Below are 21,671 nucleotides of genomic sequence, written 5' to 3'. Positions count from 1 at the left end.
GCTACAGATTGGATCGTGATGGGATAATGTTTGTTGTCGAATTTATTAGAGACGCACTCACATCTCCCACCCAATGTAGTAATGTAATAATGCCAGAAATGAAAGTGATTACAACACTGAAGAATTTGGCAAATGGAAAAATGCAACAGTGCAGTAGTAATGACTTGTGTCTGTCAAAACCTTCCATCAGCAGAGTGATCGCACAAACTATTGAAACGCTTTCACAGCCTCATATAGAGACACAGAAATCTTCTGGTTTGCCAGTCTCTTCTGTCCAATTTGGTTTTCTTGTTCTTTTACTTCCTTCTGTACCAGGATTGTTGGCTACATGCTTTTCAAAAGTGCAACTTAAACAGACTGTCCTACAATCATGTAAATTAGTAGATGGTGAGCCATTTTGCTCCCATCAATCTCAAATGATTACAAGTAATAAAATCAGTATGGTAAATAAATGTAAGCACTTACATATAGTAACTACTGCATGTAAATTAGTAGACACATTTTCAACATTTGGCTGTTTTAATTGCATTCATGATTATACAATTTCATAATACAAACATTTTATGATTTCACTGTGCATTGTATTATTATTTATTCTGTTTTCACAAAGAACGCATTTTAAGACCTTTACAGATAAGTTTTTGATCAACCAATCACAGTCCTTGAAATACTGCTTGACTGCTTTGTGAATACCTAGCCATTTGGAAGTGCTGTTCCCAGGTGAAAGCCACTCGACCCGCCAACCAAATCCCTGTCACTCCAGCCATCCTTCTGCTGTTGCCTGTTCAGATGTGTCTAGATTCTCCAGTAAGAGCACCCATTCAAACCCCATTTATCCATTTCCATAGTGTCACTATTAGAAGCTGCATAGTGTTTTTGAAGACACATTCATACATAAACCAATGTGTCTATTCAAGTATCTATTCATACTGCCAAGTCACATTTTTTTGGCCAAACTTTATACAGTATACTTCCCAGACTTACTCTAGCTCCTGGAACTTAGCTACAGGAGCTGTAGACATTGTCTTATTGATCATTCACATATGTTGAACAGCATAAACCCAGAATATCTCATCAAATTGTAGCATAAGTTACAGGGGAAAAAAGAGGCATTTATTAGCATGGATTTTTTAAGGCTGATTTTCTTTTATAAAGTAAGCTACAGCTGATTGAAAGCTTGCTATCAGTAACATTACCGTTCCAAACTAACTTGAGATAATTCACATTTTCTGTCTAAAAGTAACGTTCCATATCTAGTTAATTAAATGTATCGGGCTTTGAAAAATAAGAATTTTATTTTTCTCCCATGATGTTTTTCTATTCACTCTTCCAAAAATTAGTTATCCTCCACTTTGAAACATCCACTGACATGGTAGAATGGCAATTTGATTAACACAAGAGACACAACAACACTAGGCTCAGCTGGTGGCCGATTCTGATTATTTTAGAAATGGCAAAAATTGGCCAATAAATCAACCAACCAATTTACCTCTACGATTTATTCTATATAATCTGTGTTGTTGTATAATCTTGTTCCAGCTTTTCTCTGAAGATATATCATGTTAACACTTGGTGAAATTTTCTAAATTCCTTTTTTTTAAGACATCACACGCAAACCAACATGATGCGTAATTTGCACTCAAATCAAATATTAAATTTCTTTTTTTTTCAGAACTACAAGACAAAATGTATGTTAATTACACACTGAATTGTTGTAATTTATATTTCTATGATTTCTACGATTAGATGGCTCAGTGCAATGTTGGTGCATATTTTGGACAGAAAAAATAAATATAAAATAATGACATCAGAGGTTTTCAAATATTATACAGATAATCCATGAATAGTCATGTGATTTACCTGAGAAGACAAAAGACGCACTCAAAGACCCGCACAAAGAACCACATAATGAGCCTTTCAGTCAATGTGGCTAAGAGGGGATTACTGCAACACAATAAAATACAATGCGGATCCAAACGTTCGTCATTTGAGTCGTGTTTTTACTCTGAGGAGAAAGTAAACTCTCCGTCTCTGTGTGGAACATACAAAGAGATTCTTCACCTGCGTAACGTGCCATCATCCAAACGCACAGAAAAAAGAGAGTAAATTCCATGAAGAAGTTTGACGTTTTATGTCATTTCTCGGGGGCGTGCGCAGAATTACCTGGTTCACCTCAGATTATTTCCATATGAACAGTGTGCTCAGTCCGAGGCGGTATCAAATTAGCTGTAATGAGGTGAGACAGGAGAAAACGTACTTCATCTTAGGTTCATACGGACTAAATAAAAAGTGATGATTTGTTTTTCACTTGAATTGTTTCATTTAAAAGAAAACATTTCAAGCTTTCTAGCCATATATTTCTTAGTTTTATGAGGTCAGTATTCGCTGAGATTCTGGTTGTTTTATTTGCGTGTCTGTGAAGAGACATGACAGAGACAGAGAAGACAGAAAGCGCACCCTGCCTACTTTCTTTATTTAACAAAACCACAGCATTTTGTTATTATGAGTATATACAACTAAAACTAGCCCCTTTACCGATTTGAATGATATATTGCTTTTATCTGTACGATCAAAACCGATGGAGTAATTTTAAGTTTGTTTCGGCGTTAATAGGAGAAGCTGCCACAAAACACACCAGCATGTTCGTTGACCCCTGAGGGTTAAGCTTGACAGTCACATCTTTAGCTTCCATCTTGGTGTTCCTGAAGGTTCTCTACTTGGTGCAGTCCTGTTCTCAATTTATATGCTCCAATTATATCATTTTATCTAAAAACACAACCTTTCTATTTATTGTTATATGGCCAAAACAGATCAATCTCCCCCAAGATCCAAACACCCTCAACAAACTAACTTACCTGAAAAACAGTCTTTAAAACATGAAATCCTGGGTGACTGCAAAATTCCTCCTGCCACGTTTTAGTGAGTCATGACCTGTGTCTTGGAAGAAGAAACTGGGGAGACTGCAAGGTTTGTGTCATATGGAGAAAAGAAGGTAAACCAGAAATTAAGGGAGAGAAAAATGGATCTGGCTGTCTTGAGAGGAATTTGAAGAGTCTCACATTCTTCTAACAAAGAATGGACCAAGAAAACCAAAGTGACCATTTGAGCTACTTTGTCACAAAGCAAGGTGGGTTCAGAAAAACCTACTCGAAACGGAAAACCAAAAACACCCTGTCATACTCATGAGTGATGTCACCAAGAGATCTAAATAGTCCACAAATAAGCTTATCTTCTTTTGTCCTGGTGTCAATGTCTGCTGGGTCCATTGTGGCCAGGTTGTTCTTTTACAGTTTAGTGAATGAGTGAGAATCTAGACCCAAGTTTGCAGACAAAGAGCTACACAGAAATGGAAGGTAACTCAAACTAAGGTATATACAGAGTCTAGGGAACGAGGATGCAGGAAGCAATCAAAGAGCAGGTGAGTTTCTTACATAAAGAGGAGTACACTCATACAGGGATCCAGGAACACAGAGAGGGAAGTGAGTGGTATGAGCTGGGAGACCGGGATTCAGGACACATGGAGGAACAGGTGAGTAGCACACACTGGGAAACAGGAACAGGAAAACACAAGAACAGGAACCAGGAGAACGAACTGCAGCGGCTGAGGTGAGTTTCCAGATGATAGAACATAGGAACCAGGAACATCTGGATATTCTGGGAATAACAGAGAGTGTTGTGAGACTATGGTTATCATCCAAGGTAGCAGTCCAATCTGGCAACTAGGTATAGTGAAGCACTGTCTAATATACAGGTCAGGTGGGGCTCATCACCTTGTTTCATCAGCAGAACACATACACAATACTTCTTTGGTGGTTCTCATAACCGAGGGGGATTAGAGGTTCAGAGGCTGACAGAGTGTTGTATGAGAAACAATCTGTCCCTCAACACCAACAAAACTAAAAACTAAAGAGGTGATTATGGACTTTAAAACTGACCCTGCTCCTCTCTACATCAATTGAGACTGTGTGGATAGGGTCCCTCCTTTAAATTCCTGGGGACCCATATCTATAGTCGACTAACACAACAGTGGTGGTGCGGAAGGCACCACATTAGCTATCATCTGCTCCTGATAGTAATGTGCAATACTCTTAAAACAACAGTGTTATAGCAACTGAGTAAGTATAATATTCCCACTGCCCCAGATTGTAACATTTATTTATTTTTATGTACATAAGCCATAAGTTATTTTTACATGTGTATTTGGCAGAGATTCTAGAAAGCTGAGAAAAATAAGAATGTAAAATTATTGTAACAGAATTATTTTGCATGAATGAAGAGGTTAAATAGCCAGACAGTTACACCTCTTCCACCAACATGAACTAAGTGCTAATTCAGAGCTAGTGCTGGAACCAGTTCAGAACCGGTTCAACTTGCAAACCTTCTAAGAACTACTTTGCTTTTCTATGGGCTAGAGAACCAGCACAGAGCCACATAATTGTCACTGTATGCATCCCTGTCAAACAAGCTGTGCTCTGTCAGTGTTTTCGAAATGTAAAGATTGCCACAGCTATTTTGTTAGAATTGTTATAAATTCTGCTCCATGTTTCCAGCATGATACCTACAACTGTGTGACACAGAGTGTGGGTGAACAAGCTAACATTAATGTTAGCTCCTCAACTACTCTGCCACAGGTTAATCTCCTCCTCCCAGTCAAAACAAACTCTGCTTCACATGTTGAATTCTAACCTTAACCCAACAGGAAAACAAAAGACAAGTAACTTTATAATTATTTCAGCAAACCAGTAAAACCAGTTTTCTTCCTGAAAACAAATTATTTTTATCATATTTGTTAAAATAAGTATTTGCAAAAACCCACTAATTGTACTTTTCTGAATACCATATTTGGATTTGGCGATAATCCCGCCTCCAACTCCTGATGTAAGCGGTTTTTACATGTAGACCAGCAGAGTTAGTGCCGAGTTAGCACCAGCTTACCTGGCCCTGAGCCAGTTCTTTGGCTGTTGAAAAGTAAAGAACTCATTCAAAATTGGGAAGTGGCTCCAAACAAGTCATAAAATTGCCTCAGTGGAAAAAAGATATATGAGTCAGGGCCTCTGGAAAACTAGGCTGAGAAAGATTCTCTCCAGCTTCCCTGATGCCTGATATTCACCAACACAACAGACACCTAAGCAGTGTGGAGTCATTCACAGCCCACATAGTGTGGTAGCAAGCAGGTCATTTGTAACTTCTTTATGGTATGTATGTAGGTGGGTGGCTTGGTGGGGTAGAGGTTTGTTACATTTTTTTATTTCCCACATGTTGGTTTGTATTGGCAATAATATCCATGGAAACTATGTAGAGATTGGTAACAGAGCCTAAAAGTCTCCATTTAGAATTTCATTTGATTAAACATATAGTAAATTTGAATGGATTTATTTAAGTCTTCCAGTGTGTATGCAATTGAAAGAAAGAAATAGTTGATCAGTATAACTGAAAAGGTTTATTCTCAAAAGCTCCCAGAACATTGCTGGATTGTTAGGTGTTAGGTTTTAAGGCCGTGCTCAGTGTTGTGAAATCACATAGTTTATTTAAAAAAGTTGAAAAAGTAAAAGGTAAATACATTCAGCTGAAAATCACAAATCCCACCAACTTACACTTTCTATGAGCAATGTATGTATTCATTTAAACAAAATTTGGAAATTTTATATCTGCCAATTATTTCATTCCATTCCTGTGTTCAGGGAGAGAGGACTCTAGTACTCATGCTATATGGACCTAAAAATGTGGTGGGCCAAAAAACTTGTAATGTAATGAATGGGGCCCAGCCATGGTGGTGCTAAAGTGACATTCCACATTTACAAAATAAAATAGATCCATCCCCTGGCAATCACTTACATTTTATGACAACTATTTTTCATGGCCATTTTAGTTTTACATTTTTTGCACAGTGACTTTTTTGCTTTATGGTAGCACTAGAAGAACGGCCAGTCAACATTGAGCTTTGGAACAATTTTGCATACTTCTTTTTGTTCAAAAAATATGCCTGTCATAAATGGCAGACCCTCCAGCACACAGATTTGCGGTTTACTTTACTTTTTGTGATTCACAATTATGATAATTTATCAGATGGGCCATCCAACAGAAGCGAACAGAAGTCTGTGAGACCGTGTAACTGCAAGAAGCTTACCTCTCAAGCCTCTCTGTCTGCCTGTTTACTGACTAAAGGGATTAAATGCTGACCACAGTCACAAATTCTTAATCAGGAGATTTTGGATGTTAACATGGCATTAAAACAAACAAAAATAAAACAAAACAAAAAGCCTCGGGTTATCTCTTTGCTCCAAGGTGAGATACCAAAAAAAAAAAAAAATGACGGAGTTTGGCATGGTAGTAACAAACTGAGATTGTCACTTAGATGCATGAACAGGTGAAGTGTGAGGCCCTTTCATGATATAGTCACATTCTTTAATGCACCCCAAACGATCGAGGCAGATGGACATCCAAACTGAGCCTGGTTCTGCTGGAGGTTTCTACCTTTAAAGGGAGATTTTCCACTCCACTGTAACTAAGTGGATTCTCATAAGGGATTTGTTGGGTTTCTATGTAAATTGCCTTAAGATGATTGTACTGTGATTTGGCACTATAGAAATAAAATGGAACTGAACTGAACTGAATTCTTATGTAGCCTGTTAATCCTGCGTTGTTGCCATTGCATAGCTTTTTAAAAACAATTCCAGCAGGGAGTGTGCAAATATGTAAATGCTCCATAAAAACAGATTTAAGTAGTGTGTTTTCCACTTAAGGTGATGAAAGAACAAGCCTGGAGCTTTGCTTTGAGAACAGTCACGCTTTGTGAACTTGACCGCTACGGTGCTTGCTCCTTGTATGTCGGCACAGCTTTAAAGCTAGGCGAGTTTTGCCCTATTAAAAGAGCTGGCGTTCCAGCCTAGTAATATCAAAGTAATAGCAGTTTCTCAGTTAGGTTAGCCACACACACACACACACACACACCTTTTCATATCTATTAATATCTAAGTGCTCACAGGTGGTCTGTCTATGAAGCACATAGAAAAACACGACCCTTGGTTTCAGCCCACTGTACATCAAATGAACCGTAAGCACCTTTCCCCCTTTCTCCTCAGCAGTTGTTTTCTCTGTTTTTCTCTGCAGTCTTCATCCTCCTTTCATCCTCTGCTTCCTTCCTGCCTTCCTTCCCTGCCTATGTACTCCTTTTCATCTGTAGAATGTGAATGAGGTTTAGAGATTCTAGAAAATTTTAGGAATTTGGTACAACTGTCATTCCCCAGTTTTGTATTATTTCTTCTTATTATTGCTTGAAGTACAATATTGACATTTAACCTTTGTAAATTTCTGACAATTATCGTAAAGTACCACACTCTGAGGTATACCAAGAACGTAGAAAGTGAGGCAGGTTTAATATACTCTCACCATTTCCACTGATTTACCAAGGGTAATTTTGTGTCCTGGGAAGATTTAAAAGATTTGACAAGTTAAAATAGGGGATGGGGGCAGCATGGTGGCTGAGTGGTTAGCACTGCTTCACAGCAAGAAGGTTGTTGGTTCACAACCCGACCTTTCTGTGTGGTGAATTTGCATGTTCTCCCCGTGCTTGCGTGGGTTTCCTCCCACAGTCCAAAAACATGTAAGTTGATTGGTGACTCTAAATTGCCCATAGGAGTGAGTGTGAGTGTGTATGGTTGTGTGTCTATATGTGGCCCTGTGATGGACTGGTGACCTGTCCAGGGTGTACCCCTGCCTTTCACCCAAAGAGAGCTGGGATAGGCTCCAACAGATCCCCGTGACCCTGGTTAAGGAATAAGCGGGAATAGAAAATGGATTTAAAATAGGGGATGGGTGGATCACCCGAATAAGAACTAAACAGGAAGATGTACACTAAAATGTTAAAAGTATCCAAGGTATTCCTTTGCATTGCTCACAATTTTATGATGTGCATGGGACCAATCTGTGTCCATGTGTCGGGATGGCAGAGAACCCTCTGCAATGGTGCTTTATTTGGCTTTCCAGCCAGTCTATTGTCTCTCTCTCTCTCTCTCTCTCTGTCTTGCTGTCACTCACCCTCCATAGTGTTCTGGAGGCTCTCCACCTACGAGAAAGCAGGAAATAACCAAAATATTAGTTCCAATTATGCCATACATTCACATACCTGCACACACATACACACATGACACCAACACCACCTAGAGCCACCTGCCTCACCTGCCCCATCCCACTGATGCTCATGTTTCCACAGTGCATTTATTAGATGATATAGACGTCCCTGGTGTGTGCTGGATATCTTCACATTTAAATGTTAACTATCTTATAATATCATAATTTGAAGTACTTTACATACTGCTGGGTAGCTTGTGAATTTCCCATATAAAGTCTATATAAAGCGTTTTCTATTAAAAATCTCATTCTGGCAAGTACTGCTATCTAAAGTCATCAAACAGATGATGGTGAGTAAACATTACAATATTTAGCTCTAAAATGTAGACAAATTGAAATAGTAAGTAAGTAAAATGTATTTATGTAGCACCTTTCTCAGACAGCTGTCACAAGGTGCTTCACATATAATAGACATAATAAAATATAGAAACATTATGAAATACACATCATAACAAGGTACAGTCAGTCATAACAACCCTGAGCCTATTTTGGCTGAAATGCTTGATTAAAAAAAGAATGTTTTGAGTTGTTTTCTAAAAGCATCTACAGAGCCCAACGAGCACAGGGAAAGAGGGCGTTCATTCCAGAGGGAACCCCTGGGAGCACAAGCTTGAAAAGATCTGTCTCCGTGGGTCTTGAAACAAGTGCGAGGGACCATCAGCAGATTCTGTCCCGCACATCTCAGACTGCGAGCAGAACTGTAGGGTCGGATCAAGGCAGAAATATAGGGAGGAGCCTGTCCATCTAAGGCTCTGAATGCCAGGACTAGAATTTTGAAGTTGAACCATTGGAAGCCAATGGAGAGATTTTAGAATATGTTCTCTTCTGTTGCTGCGAGTCAATAACCTTGCAGCAGAATTTTGAACCAGTTGCAAGCTGACAGCTCCCAAAAAAGGGAGCTTAGATATTGGCCTAACGTTCTTTCGTTCTGTTGGTTCCAGGCTAGATTTTTTAAGTTTGGTTCCACAATAGCATGTTTAAAGGAGCTCACCCCTGGCTTTTTCTCCAAAACATCTAACATGAGCTGTCCCTCTGATGTACTCATTCCTGATCCTATCCATCCTCGTCACTCCCAGAGAGAACCTCAACATCTTCAGCTCTGCTACCTCCAGCTCTGCCTTCTGTCTTTTTCTCAGTGCCACTGTCTCTAAATCATACAACATTGCTGTCCTCACCACTGTCTTGTCCACCTTTCCTTTCATTCTTGCTGACACTCTTTTGTCACACATCACACCTGACACTTTCTTCCACCTGTTCCAACCTGCTTGCACACATCTCTTCACTTCTTTTCCACACTCTCCGTTGCTCTGGACTGTTGACCCTAAGCACTTAAAATCCTTCACCTTCTTCACCTCTACTCCCTGTAACCTCACCGTTCTACTTGAGTCCCTCTCATTTACACACATGTACTCTATTTTACTGCAGGTAACCTTCATTCCTCTCCTTTCCAGAGCAAACCTCCACCTCTCTAGAGTTTCCTCTACCTGCTCCCTGCTCTCACTACAGATGACAATGTCATCTGCAAAAATCATGGTCAACAACATCACCTGTCCATCACCACAGCAAACAAGAAGGGGCTCAAAGCCAATTTTTGGTGCAGTCACACCTCCACCTTGAACTCCTCTTTCACACCTACAGCACACCTCACCACTGTCTTACAGCTCTCATACATGTCATGCACCACTCAAGCATACTTCTCTGCCACTCCAGACTTCCTCATTCAAAACCACAGCTCCTCTCTCGGCACCCTGTCATAAGCTTTTTCCAAATCTACAAAGACACAATGCAGCTCCTTCTGGCCTTCTCTGTACTTCTCCATCAGCATTCTCAAAGCAAATATTGCATCTGTGGTACTCTTTCTTGGCATGAAACCATATTGCTGCTCACAAATGCTCACTTCTGACCTCAGCCTATCCTCCACTACTCTTTCCCATAACTTCATTGTGTGACTCATCAGCTTTATTCCTCTGTAGTTTCCACAACTCTGCACATCTCCCTTGTTCTTAAAAATGGGCACCAGTACACTTCTCCTCCATTCCTCAGGTCCAGGTCTCACTCTCCAATATCTTGTTAAGTAGCCCAGTCAAAAACTCTACTGCCACCTCTCCTAGACACTTCCATATCTCCACTCTTCATCCTCTTCAACGCCTTCCTCACTTCATCCTTACTGATCTTTGCTACTTCCTGCTCCACAAACATTCACCTCTTCTACTCTGTGCTCTCTAACATTTCCTCATTCATCAACTCTTCAAAGTAGTCCTTCCATCTTTCCATCACACTTGTGGCACCTGTCAACATATTTCCATCCCTGTCCTTAATCACCCTAACCTGCTGCATATCCTTCCCATCTCTGTCTCTCTGCCTCACCAACCTGTACAAATCCACCTCTCCCTCCTTAGTGTCCAACCTATCATACAAATCCTCATACGCCCTTTGTTTGGCCTTTTCCACCTCTACCTTCACCTTACGCTGCATCTCCCTGTACTCGTCTGTTCACTTCTGTCCTCTGTGTCCCACTTCTTCTTAGCTGACCTTTTCCTCTTAACACACTCTTGAACTTCCTCATTCCACCACCAAGTCTCCTTATCTGCTTTCCTCTTTCCAGATGACACACCAAGTACCCTCCTACCTGTCTCCCTGATTACTTTAGCTGTAGCTGTCCAGTCATCTGGAAGAACCTACTGACCTCCCAGAGCCGGTTTCAGCTCCTCCCTGAAAGCCACACAACACTGTTCTTTTTTCAACTTCCACCACTTGGTCCTCTGCTCTGCCCTTGTCCTCTTTATCTTTCTCACCACCAGAGTCATCCTACACACCACCATCCTATGCTGTTTGGCTACACTCTCCCCAACCACTACTTTGCAGTCACTGATCTGTTTCAGGATAAAACATCTGCATAAGATGTAATCAACTTGTTTGCTCCTACCTCCACTCTTATATGTCCCCCTATACTTTTCTGGAAAATGTGTTCACTACAGCCATTTCCATCCTTTCTGCAAAGTCTACCACCATCTGTCTTTCTGCATTCCTGTCCTGCATACCAAACTTACCCATCATTTCCTCATCACCTCTGTTTCCCTCACCAACATGTCCGTTGAAGTCTGCCCCAATCACCACTCTCTCACCACTAGGGATACACTGAATCACCTTGTCCATCTCCCTCCAGAATTTCTCCTTCTCTTCTAACTCACATCCTACCTGTGGCGCATAACCACTGAAAACATTCAATATCACACCTTCAACTTCCAGCTTCAGACTCATCACCCTATCTGGCACTCTCTTCACCTTCAGAACATTTCTAGCAAAATCCTCCTTCAGGATAACTCCTACTCCATTCCTCTTTCCATCCACACCATGATAAAACAGCTTGAACCCTGCTCCTAATCTATAAGCCTTGCTACCTTTCCACCTGGTCTCCTGAACACACAAGATATCCACCTTCTATCCAACATATCAGCCAACTCTCTAGTTTTCCCTGACAAAATCCCTACTCTAAGACCTACACTCCTGCCCTTCCTCTTCTCTCGTTACCTACAAACACGCCTTCCTCCTCTCCTTCTTCGACCAATAGTAGTCCAATTTCCACTGGCACCCTGTAGGTCAGCAACACCTGTGGCGGTCGTTGTTAACCCGGGCCATGACTGATCCGGTATGGAAGTCATATTTGTGATTCTAATGTTTGATTTGGCTTAAATTTTACATCGGATGCCCTTCGTGACACAACCCTCTGCATTTACCCGGACTAGGGACCAGCACATGAAGACACTGGATTGTGCCTCCTTGAGGTTGCATTACAATCATGTACAAACATGCTGCTCACATATTATTGTGGCCCAGTTTGTGCTGATAACAGTGTTATCAGACTTTAGCCATTAATATGTTGAAAAGCAACTGAAAAAAGAACAAATGTCAGGGCATGTCAAAACTTGTCCAGGATCCCAAAACACCCTTATTAGACCCCAGTGCAGTACTTGAGTAATAGTAATAGTCACTATCTACTAAGTGACTTTCCACTACTGTCTAATAGAGATTCAGTTTTAAATACCTCCTATCTGGTCTGGCTTAATAACAGCATGTCAAGAATTCTGCAAATTTATTAAACTAATCAGGTAATATGGGGATGTACAATTCTGTTTTTTTTTTCTTTTTTCTTTTTAAGAATTAAGAAAATACTTGCTGAATACAAGGATGAGGGAAGAAAAGCTTTCATTGAATGTAAGGACATAATAAAGCAGACAATGGAGTAATTGGAGTAATAAAACTATAGGACTATGTCATCTCATCTAAGACCTTTTTTTCTTCCATAGGGAATTAACTGCATTTAAAGGTTATTGGTCTCCCCAGTGCTGTCTCTTTTTGAGTGATGGGAGGTTAAACTTTTCCAAAACAATCTAGTATCCAGTACAGGGTTAAAGTGAACTCCTAAATATAGAGCTTATTATAAAAGTTAATAAAATTGATGTCTTTTGGTCTTTTGTTAGTGATGAAAATTGATAGGATCCACTGCTATCAGCTGGTAAACTTGTAACCCTTGTCTAGGGGTCTTCCCTTTGTCTAATCTTTTATATATATAAATGTTATGGTCCAGGGTCGTAACATACACACACACACACACACATATATATGTGTGTGTGTGTATGTGTGTACATACGTGGTTGCAATTAGTGTCCCTCTTTTAAATATGCTTAAAGTTTTAATGGTTTTTCTCATTTGCTTTAATTTTTCTTCTTAAAATATCCAAGAAGGGTAGATTGGGTGTTACCACTTGAACATTTCATGCTTTTATGACTGCTAGTGTTAATCAGTGAATTTGCACCTTTTTCATGTGCATTGCTAGATTACTACTCCTCTTTCTGACACTTTGCTCCAAGATCTGTTCAGGGTCTTAGAGTTAACCAAGTTAACTTTGTGTTACTGTGAACATTTGACATATGTTCAGGGCTGAGCTCATAGTATTATGCCTAACGACTAACTGGTCTGAAATCAATAGGTTACACATATATTTTATACGTTAACAGTAGATGAAACTGGCTTGGTCAGTACTAAGTGGTCAATGGTGTATAGTGGTAGTGTATTGTTTCAGTATATGTGTAAGTACATACAGGAACACAGTGAGTCGTTAACCCCAAATTGGAAACTCTGAAGATAAAGCCTCGTCTTATGATCGATAGCTTTTCATTTGTGCTTTGGGTTCATTTATTCCTAATTTTATGCATCCTGGTAACGCGAAAGCTATCCGAATTCCTCAGGAACTCTTTTTCGGTTTATGCTAGCCACATGGTTATGATTTTATTGATTTATTTATTTAGTTATTTATTGAGCCTCATGTTGATAATTAAAACGTAGATTTGTTTTGTTGTGGCCTTTTGTTTGCTAAGTAGGGAAATCACCACCCTCTTTGTTGTTCTCTACATTTTTTTCTTTTTTTCTTTTCTTTTCTTGTCTTTCTCCCAGTCCCTTGTCCCATCTGCCTTAGTCAAGAATAAAGCTAGCCCAACCACTTTGTAAATGAAACATCACCCCAGTATTAATGGGATTGAACAGATGTTTTCTGTTTGCATGGTCAGAGATGGGACAGTAAACCCTGCAGTTAAACTAAACAAAAATGGGAGAAAAAAAAAAACACAAAGCAAAAGCAGATATTTATGTAAATGATTATATTGCTTCCCTCATGTCCCATATGGATGCATGTCTCACGCACATGGCAAATTAGAGGTCTTCCCTACCATGTCTTAGTGCATATGCCAGTGATTTTGGTACTAAAACATCGTAAATAACACTGTAACCCCTGGGATGAGGTGTTATAAATAGGATGTGTCAAACCCTGCTCCGGCCAGCGTCTGGTTTCCCCAAAAGCCTCTCTTTTCACCCACCGAGTGGCTCAGCTACTTTTTAATTTGGCTTTTCCGCGGGCTAACCGACTGACGCCTCTCGGCGAGGGCCTCTGTATTTCAACAAGGCCACAAAAGCCCCAGTCCTCGGGCACTCATGCTCACAAAGCTCTCCAGCCTTCCTAAGCTGTTACTTTTTTGGAGCCTAGACTCTACCATCAGCAGAAGAGAAAGGCCGGCCTTGGCCAGAATACAGCATTTAATCTGTCAGAAACCCAGTGGCCAGATCCTACAGCCACTGGGTGGGTGGGGTCCATCCAAAACAGAGAGAAAAGGAAGAAAGAAAGAGTGGAGTGTGGGGGAGAGAGAGGTTTTGAGAGTGAGAGGAAGCTCCCAGATAAACAGACCACAGCGCCTCAATTCCTAATCACCCCGCGCTTCCGTTTCCAGACTCTATAATTAGAAGGGCCCCGTCCCTTTTTCTCTGTATTCCCAGTTGACGCAAATGCTTCTTGTGGCTTGGCACCTCGTTTGGGGCGTGGGTTTTCAAGAGTTTACAGGCCCTGGGCCTTAGCTCTCTGGCTTTCTGGTCGCTCTGATACAGCATGAATAGCTAACCACTGTCTTAATGCACACTTCATTTGGCTTCTCTTCTGCTTTCCTCCCTCTCCCTCTGATAATCTGCACAACCCCATTGCTCATCTGTTCTGTACCTCTCTCACCCCACATCCTTAAATTAAACTGTTCTCCAGTCATACACCAGCCTTAAAAAAGAAACCACTCAACTTTGTGTGAATTAATGTGCAAAATTTTGTAGCACACTTGTATTTTCTTTTCCAATGACAGAGTGTTTTCCATCTCCCTCGCACGTGTTGCTGAATCCTTTTAATCTCATGCCATTCCAGTCTCTTCTTTTCACATTTGACATGCCACCCAATAACGCCTGGCCACTAATTAAAACCTACTGCAGTCTCTACATAAAAGATTCCATGAGGAAAAAGTCAGGAGAAAGTTACTAGTTACCTTAATATCATTTATATCTGAGAGTCCTGGAAAAGAAAGAGATTTGGATTTTTTTTTTTTTTTTTAATCTTATGCTCTATCAGTAATTTTCTGTTTCTGTTAAAAACACTTTGGACATTTTGTCTTGCTGCAATTGGGTTTGTCTGTAACATCTAAGAAGGTTTTTGGGGATGGATTTGGGCTGCACTTGAAAAGCAGTGCTCTGTTTTTTCTAGCTGAGCCAGTTCAGATCTGGGTTTGTTCTGGTGTGGTTTGTTGAGCATGTTGTTTATGGTGAGGGCCTATACTTTCATGAATTTGACAAGCTTCAAATAAAACAGGACCATATGAATGGGCTGTCACTGGGAGTTACACTTGTGCTGAGCTGTGGTTCAGTGTTTCAGCAAATCTTGATGTGCACACACACTCATAACCATACATGGATATATGAATACATAGATTGTCTCTTTTACAGACACTCATCAACTTGTCTAAGCCTAAAGAAGCACACGCATTTAACCAGACTGAGCTATCATGTAAGGGAAGGCTGCATTTTATGACAACGATAAATGATAGCTGGCTTTGTTTTAATGGGCTGGTTTGTTTGTTTTAAAAGCACAGTAATTCTGTCATGCTGTCTAGCATGTGTCCTGCACAGTTGGTAGTATTGGCTGCCTTCATAGGAACTGCTGGACTGAAGTACTACTTAAACATTTTGCTTGCCTCGACTTTGTACCAGTAACAGCATTTAAACACATCGGCACAGTTTATATCTTTATCTGTTACTGCATTTATGTACTAAAATAATATTTTTACAGAAAGTGGTAAATAATAATAAAAAAAAAATCCTTTGAAATGACATCTTACAATTATTACAATTATTTACAATTTGTAAATCTTTATTCGGTGAGTCAGCAGCAGAGATCTGCTACCTCTCAGCAAGAAGTTACTGTTTGCCTTTCTGTGTGGAGTTTGCATGTTCTCCACGTGTCTGTGTGGGTTTTCTCTGGGTACTCTCACTTCCTCCCACAGTCTGAACACATGCAGGTTAGATTGATTGGTGACTCTAAATTTCCATAGGTGCATATATGTTTTTGTGTCAGCCCCGTGATAGGCTGGTGATCTGCCCAGGGTGCACCCCACCTCTCATCCAGTGTCAGCTGGGATTGGCTCTAGTCCCCTTTGACCCTTTAAGTGGTAGAGATGATAGGTAGATGGCTGAGTTGCTGATTTGATGAGCAAATGGATTACACTTCTTCACACTTGGTTTGGCAAAGCTCATAAAATTCTAGGGAACAAGCTTTGCATTTTAAAGTCAATCTATACTGTATACTGTTATGGATATTTTTTGCAGTTATGTAGAAAATATAATTAGGCAGCCACACCCTCCTGCAAGTGCCCGAGTCTGTCAGATCCTGGAAGCTAAGCAGGGCCAGGCCTTGTTCCTTGGAAGTGAGACCGCCTTGGAAGACCAGGGGCCACTATACTCAGCCACTGAGGTTGAACAAGTCAGTGCGGTCTTACTGTTGGTCTGAAGCCTGCGTAAATGAGAGGGTTGTCTCAGGAAGGGCATCCGGCGTAAGGCTTGTGCCAAATCAGTCATGAGGATCAATTGATTTGCTCTGGCAACCCCTAAGCAGGAGCACCCAAAAGACCAAAAAAGTGTTGAGCAAATATATATATAGTCTTTGTAATGTAAAGACATAAGAACACTTGGTCCAAAATAACATCTTTTTTTTTTTTTGAATGCTAATAGCTTTCAAACTATACTCACCCACTTTGTAACACGGATTCTATCATAAATTCGTAGTTCATGATCCCAATTCAAGGTGGCCATGATGAAACTGTCCTTGGATAAAAAGTGTGCCACTTCAGCCTCTATAATGATTTGAAAACAATTTTTTCCTGGAAGTGCATTCACAAAAATACTTGCACTTAAATACTAAATATGAGCATGCATATCGCAATTTTAATGCAGAGAATACGTACTGGACATTTCAGCATTAAGCACTAAACAAATACATACAAAAACATGCAATACAGAAGTATGTAACCAGTAAAGCACACAACAGAGTCATGTGAAAGCAAAAACTACACAAAACAGGGAACTCATAGCGCCATAAAACAGAGACCACAACGGACCACATGTGCAGTAACACTTGTAATAATAACCAGATTAGGATGAAGCCAGCTGTGGTAGCGATCCCTAATGTTGGTGGCTGTTTGTATGTGTATTGTAGGAATGCTGCTGGTGACTGCCGACACACTGGGCCACGATTTTCATGTCTTCCAGATCCTCACCCACCCTTGGGCTTCCTCACAGAGTGCTGTTCACCATCTCTATACCCTACATCGTGGGGAGACTGAGGCAAAGGTTTGAAAATGCATGCATGCACGCAAACACAAACACAGCTATGAAGTTAACTAATGCGTGTGCAATAAAAAATTTGGAAAATTTTAACTTTCAGTTATCACTTCCAAATTAGGTGTTGCTCTCAGTTGCTGTCAGTTGCTCTTATCACACATTCATATTGACGTAAAATCTTATCATAAAAAGGAAAACAGTATGGGTTATGTAAAAAATACATTTTATAGTTTTGAAGTATGTTAAACTAAACATAGAAACCATTATCGCTGCAATTCGACAGTCCTCATCTCATCTTTCTAATTGCCAGGTTTGAAACCCCACACACAGTTGGTGGGAGAAATTAGCCTTGACAAGTTAAGAACACATACAACCACTGGTTCACAAAATGGAAATGTATGAACAACTATTACTGGAGACTTTGATACCAAAGATACTGAAATTTAAAAACATAATAATTTATGTTTAATGCACACTCATCTGAATACAACAAAAATTATTTGACAAAAATACTTGCCAGTAGAAAATATGGTATGCAATACAAAGCACTGGGCCTTCGTTAATTTTCTGTTACACAGTATATTGGACTTTGCCCTTCTTTGACACAGCATTTGAAGTACTGTCATTTACCCAGTTGATGCAAATGTAAATTCCCTTACTACGGGTAAATGATCTGTTCTTTTTAGTTCAGTATGGAGAGTTCTATAATGGAAAATGTTCTTGGTCACTGAATGGAGATCCTATAAAACTGGAACCACAAGGCAGTAGCACTCTCCTACTGTCCCACAGCAGTAGTTGCCAATGCTGACATCCTTCCAGAGTTTTAATGTGGTGTATCAGGTACAGTAATATTAGATTTATTAACTGGAAGAAGAGGGCTGTGGCAAGTGTCACTTGCCCAAGCAACTTGTTGCACTTACTCCAGTTAAAATCAAAGGGAAGACACAAGCCAGACAGCTGTCTTGAGTTGAATGGCACCAATAAATATCAATGAAAACCTCTAATATATATCTAGAGTAGTCAGAATAAAAACAGAAAATCATTTGATAATTGTCTTAAATGAAAAATACATGCCTTCAATAATAAGTGCAGACATCAAGTTTATAACTGTGACATGCAGGAAATTTGCAGTGCAAGTTAGAAATGCTTACGCAACAAAACTACTTCAGGCCTTGTTCGGTTCAGGATTATTGACTGGGAAAACACATATCACACACTCTCACAGTCTGCCTATAGTTAATGTATGACCACACAGTAGGTCCGCTGACCGGCTGCACACTGAGCCTGCTTTCATCCCAACCATTGCAAACAGTGAATGCTGGCCTTAGCCTAGTGCTTGGGTCAGAGGTTATCACCCCACACAGACCCACACACGCTCACACACATGCCAACTTGTATTCGTATCTTTATTAGGACAATCATAGACCCAAAACCTAATTCTAACCCTAAACCTAAACCTCAGTCCTCACTTTTTCAAACAGGAGTCTGAAGAAAAGTGAGGACTGGCTAAATTGTCAGGAGGTCCTCATTCAGATGCTCAAAATGGTCCTAAAAAGGGTAGAAATACAAGTTCATACACACACACACACACTGGCACGTGGTAGATAATGATAAGGTCTTTACTGAGGTGGGGGGAGAGACCTATCTGTCTCTGACGGCCAAACATGCAGGTAGCTGTCACTGACCTGAGACCAGGTAAACAGACCTGTAGCTGATAACAGGCAAAAAAAGGATCAGAATGTTGACAAGCTCAGAGCCACAGGGTTGACTGGAGAGGGCTAGTCACCGAGGTTACAGGGTTGACACTCCATTACCAAACTAAACTTTGCTGTCCTGCAACATCAGCTGTGATTCCAGTGAAAGTATTGGCTCTCATACTGACTGTACCACGTATGTGCTAAAGTAACCATGCTGTTTGTTTTCTGCTGGAATCAGATTTTTGAGCAACTATGTTATTAATTCATTAATTTCATTAATTTACACTTAGTACCACATAGTAACAAAGTCAAAACAGAATTTAAGAATGTTTGTAAATGTGTTAAAAAGGCAAAACTCAAATTTCACATTTGCATTAGTATTCAGGCCCTTTGCAAACAGCACATGAAAATTAGCTTAGGCACCACCCATTTCTCTTGCTCTTTGCTGAGATGTTTCTACACCTTGATTGGAGACCACCTTTGGTAAATTTAATTGATTGGACATGATTTGGAAAGGCACACACCTCTCTATAGAAGGCCTCACAGCTGGCAATGTATATCAGAGCAAAAACCAAGCCATGAGGTCAAAGGTACTGCCTGCAGATCTCAGAGACTGGATTGTTGATAGGCACAGAGCTGGTGAAGGTTACACAAAATTTATGCTGCCTTGAAGGTTCCCAGGAGCACAGTGGCCTCCATACTACTCAAATGGAAGATGTTTGGCACAGCCAGGACTTTTCCAAGAGCTGGTCCCCTATGGAGCAAATTCAATGTCTTTAAGTTTGGGTATTCCCCAGGCCAAACTGAGGAATTGTGGGAGAAGCCTTTGTAAGACACATGACCAGGATCCCCATGGTCACTCTGACCTGAGCTCCAGAGATCCTGTGTGGACATGGGACAAAGTTCCAGAAAGACAGCTATTACTGCAGCCCTCCACTGATCTGGGCTTTATGGTAGAGTGACTAGACAGAAGCCTCTCCTCAGTGCAAAACACATGAAAGGCTGCTTAGAGTACTGCGTAAAGGGCCTGAGTACTTATGTAAATAATCAGATTTTCTTACCTTACTTTCCCCTTGAGAACTTGATTTCTTGGCCTTGGCTTTTTCCAGATGTGACAGCACAGTGGAAAGATGAAAGGAGAGCTTATTCCATGTATTGTAATAATTTATCTTCATAGTAAAAATATTTTTTTCACACTGTGTTAAAAACCAAAAGTTACAAAAAAAAGCATGAGTGCAAAATTAACTAGGTTTCCACTAAGGAACTATTTCAAGTTGTCTGTTCACTGTACTGTCAGTCCAAAGAATCTAACAAAAACAACAGAAAGAATTATCAGTATTATACTTTGTGTCTGAGTAATCTGGTAAGTATTGCAGTATTTCAATACTGAAAGCATGAACAGCCTTTACACTGTTAAAAAGCAAAACTCTATTTGAAACAGTTAAACTTCTACTCACTTCCACCACAACTGCTACTTCTCAAACTAATACTGTAGGTAGGAGTGGATTGTTTTATATATAGTGAAAAGAACTAAATGATTTATGGATCTTAAAAAATTACTATGTAGTCTATTCATTACATTAATAGGTTGACCACATGGTTATTTTTAAATCCCAGAACAAAATCTGCCATGTTGCAATGGCAATCTAATATCAAACAAATGAAGCAAATCAGTGAAGCTGCAGTCAACCACAAAAATACTTTACTTATATTACTTTTTTGTGTGTTTTGGCTTCATCTATGTCTTCCAATTTTATGAGCTGTGTTGGTCATCTCACTTCAGTATTATCCCTATCCATCTTTGTCACATACTTCTCATTCCTTCAGTTTGTCTGTCTCAGGTGAACACAGCACCCTAAGCTGGTGCCACTGATGTAAAAAGGGAAAATAAAGAAGAACTAAACATGCCTTTTGGCATCACCCTGACTGTCACACATGTCAAGTACTCTATGTACACGTCCAGAAGGAAGAGCTTTATGGCTTCTCTGGAATGCGGTACATCATACTGGCACATGCATGTGACCAAGTGCAGTTACATTCTACCTTTTTAAAATAATACCTATTTACAGTTTGAGATCTGACAGGTCTATTGTGATGTATTGCAGCACACGCAAACTAGTCCTTTTTCATCCACAGCATCCCTAATTAGCCACAGCAGACGCCAGGCCTCCCCCTTTCACTCATCTTTGTGAAGTAAAATAACTGTCTACTATGCAACAATTACCAAGTCTGACCTGGCAAAAGATTTTAAAGGCCTGCAGGTAAAGAGATGCCTGTCTGACTGGCTTACTTGAGTTAGACATTCCTTGTCTTAACTTTATCCTAGACATTTTTCTTTGATTTCTGTGTAGTCCAGTCCTATCCACTTTTTCAAGTCTTCATTTTGTTATTATAAAAAGGGAAATGATGGATACTATTTCAGCATATCACTCTGCCACCTTACTACAGTTTTTCATTTTTTTCTCTTCCACTTTCCCTTGCTTGTATTATATTTCACACCCCATGCCTGGTCTTCTGTGTGTTTACCGTGTATTTTCAAGTGTCTGTTCTCTGAGGCAATTCTTAATTGAGTGAGCAAGTATGCCATCGGCTTTTTAGTCATTTCTAAGTCATTGCCACCAAACAAGCTCACATCACATTGTCACC

General features: G+C 40.1%; 1 protein-coding gene across 3 annotated transcripts in view; it reads left to right on the top strand.

The window, feature by feature from the left end:
* Positions 1-21,671, top strand: part of bcas3 (BCAS3 microtubule associated cell migration factor) — a 316,301-nt gene that overhangs the window by 60,896 nt on the left and 233,734 nt on the right. For all 3 annotated transcript variants that reach the window (XM_026328270.1, XM_026328260.1, XM_026328252.1), the window contains exon 14: positions 17,204-17,337. In XM_026328270.1, coding sequence (XP_026184055.1) covers positions 17,204-17,337 — 134 coding nt within the window. The remainder of the gene's footprint in view (positions 1-17,203; positions 17,338-21,671) is intronic.

The sequence above is a fragment of the Mastacembelus armatus genome, chromosome 13, assembly GCF_900324485.2.
Source record: "Mastacembelus armatus chromosome 13, fMasArm1.2, whole genome shotgun sequence".
Classification (NCBI taxonomy): Eukaryota; Metazoa; Chordata; class Actinopteri; order Synbranchiformes; family Mastacembelidae; genus Mastacembelus; species Mastacembelus armatus.
Note: the sequence above shows the minus strand (reverse complement) of the source record. Positions and strands in the feature narration are given on the sequence as shown.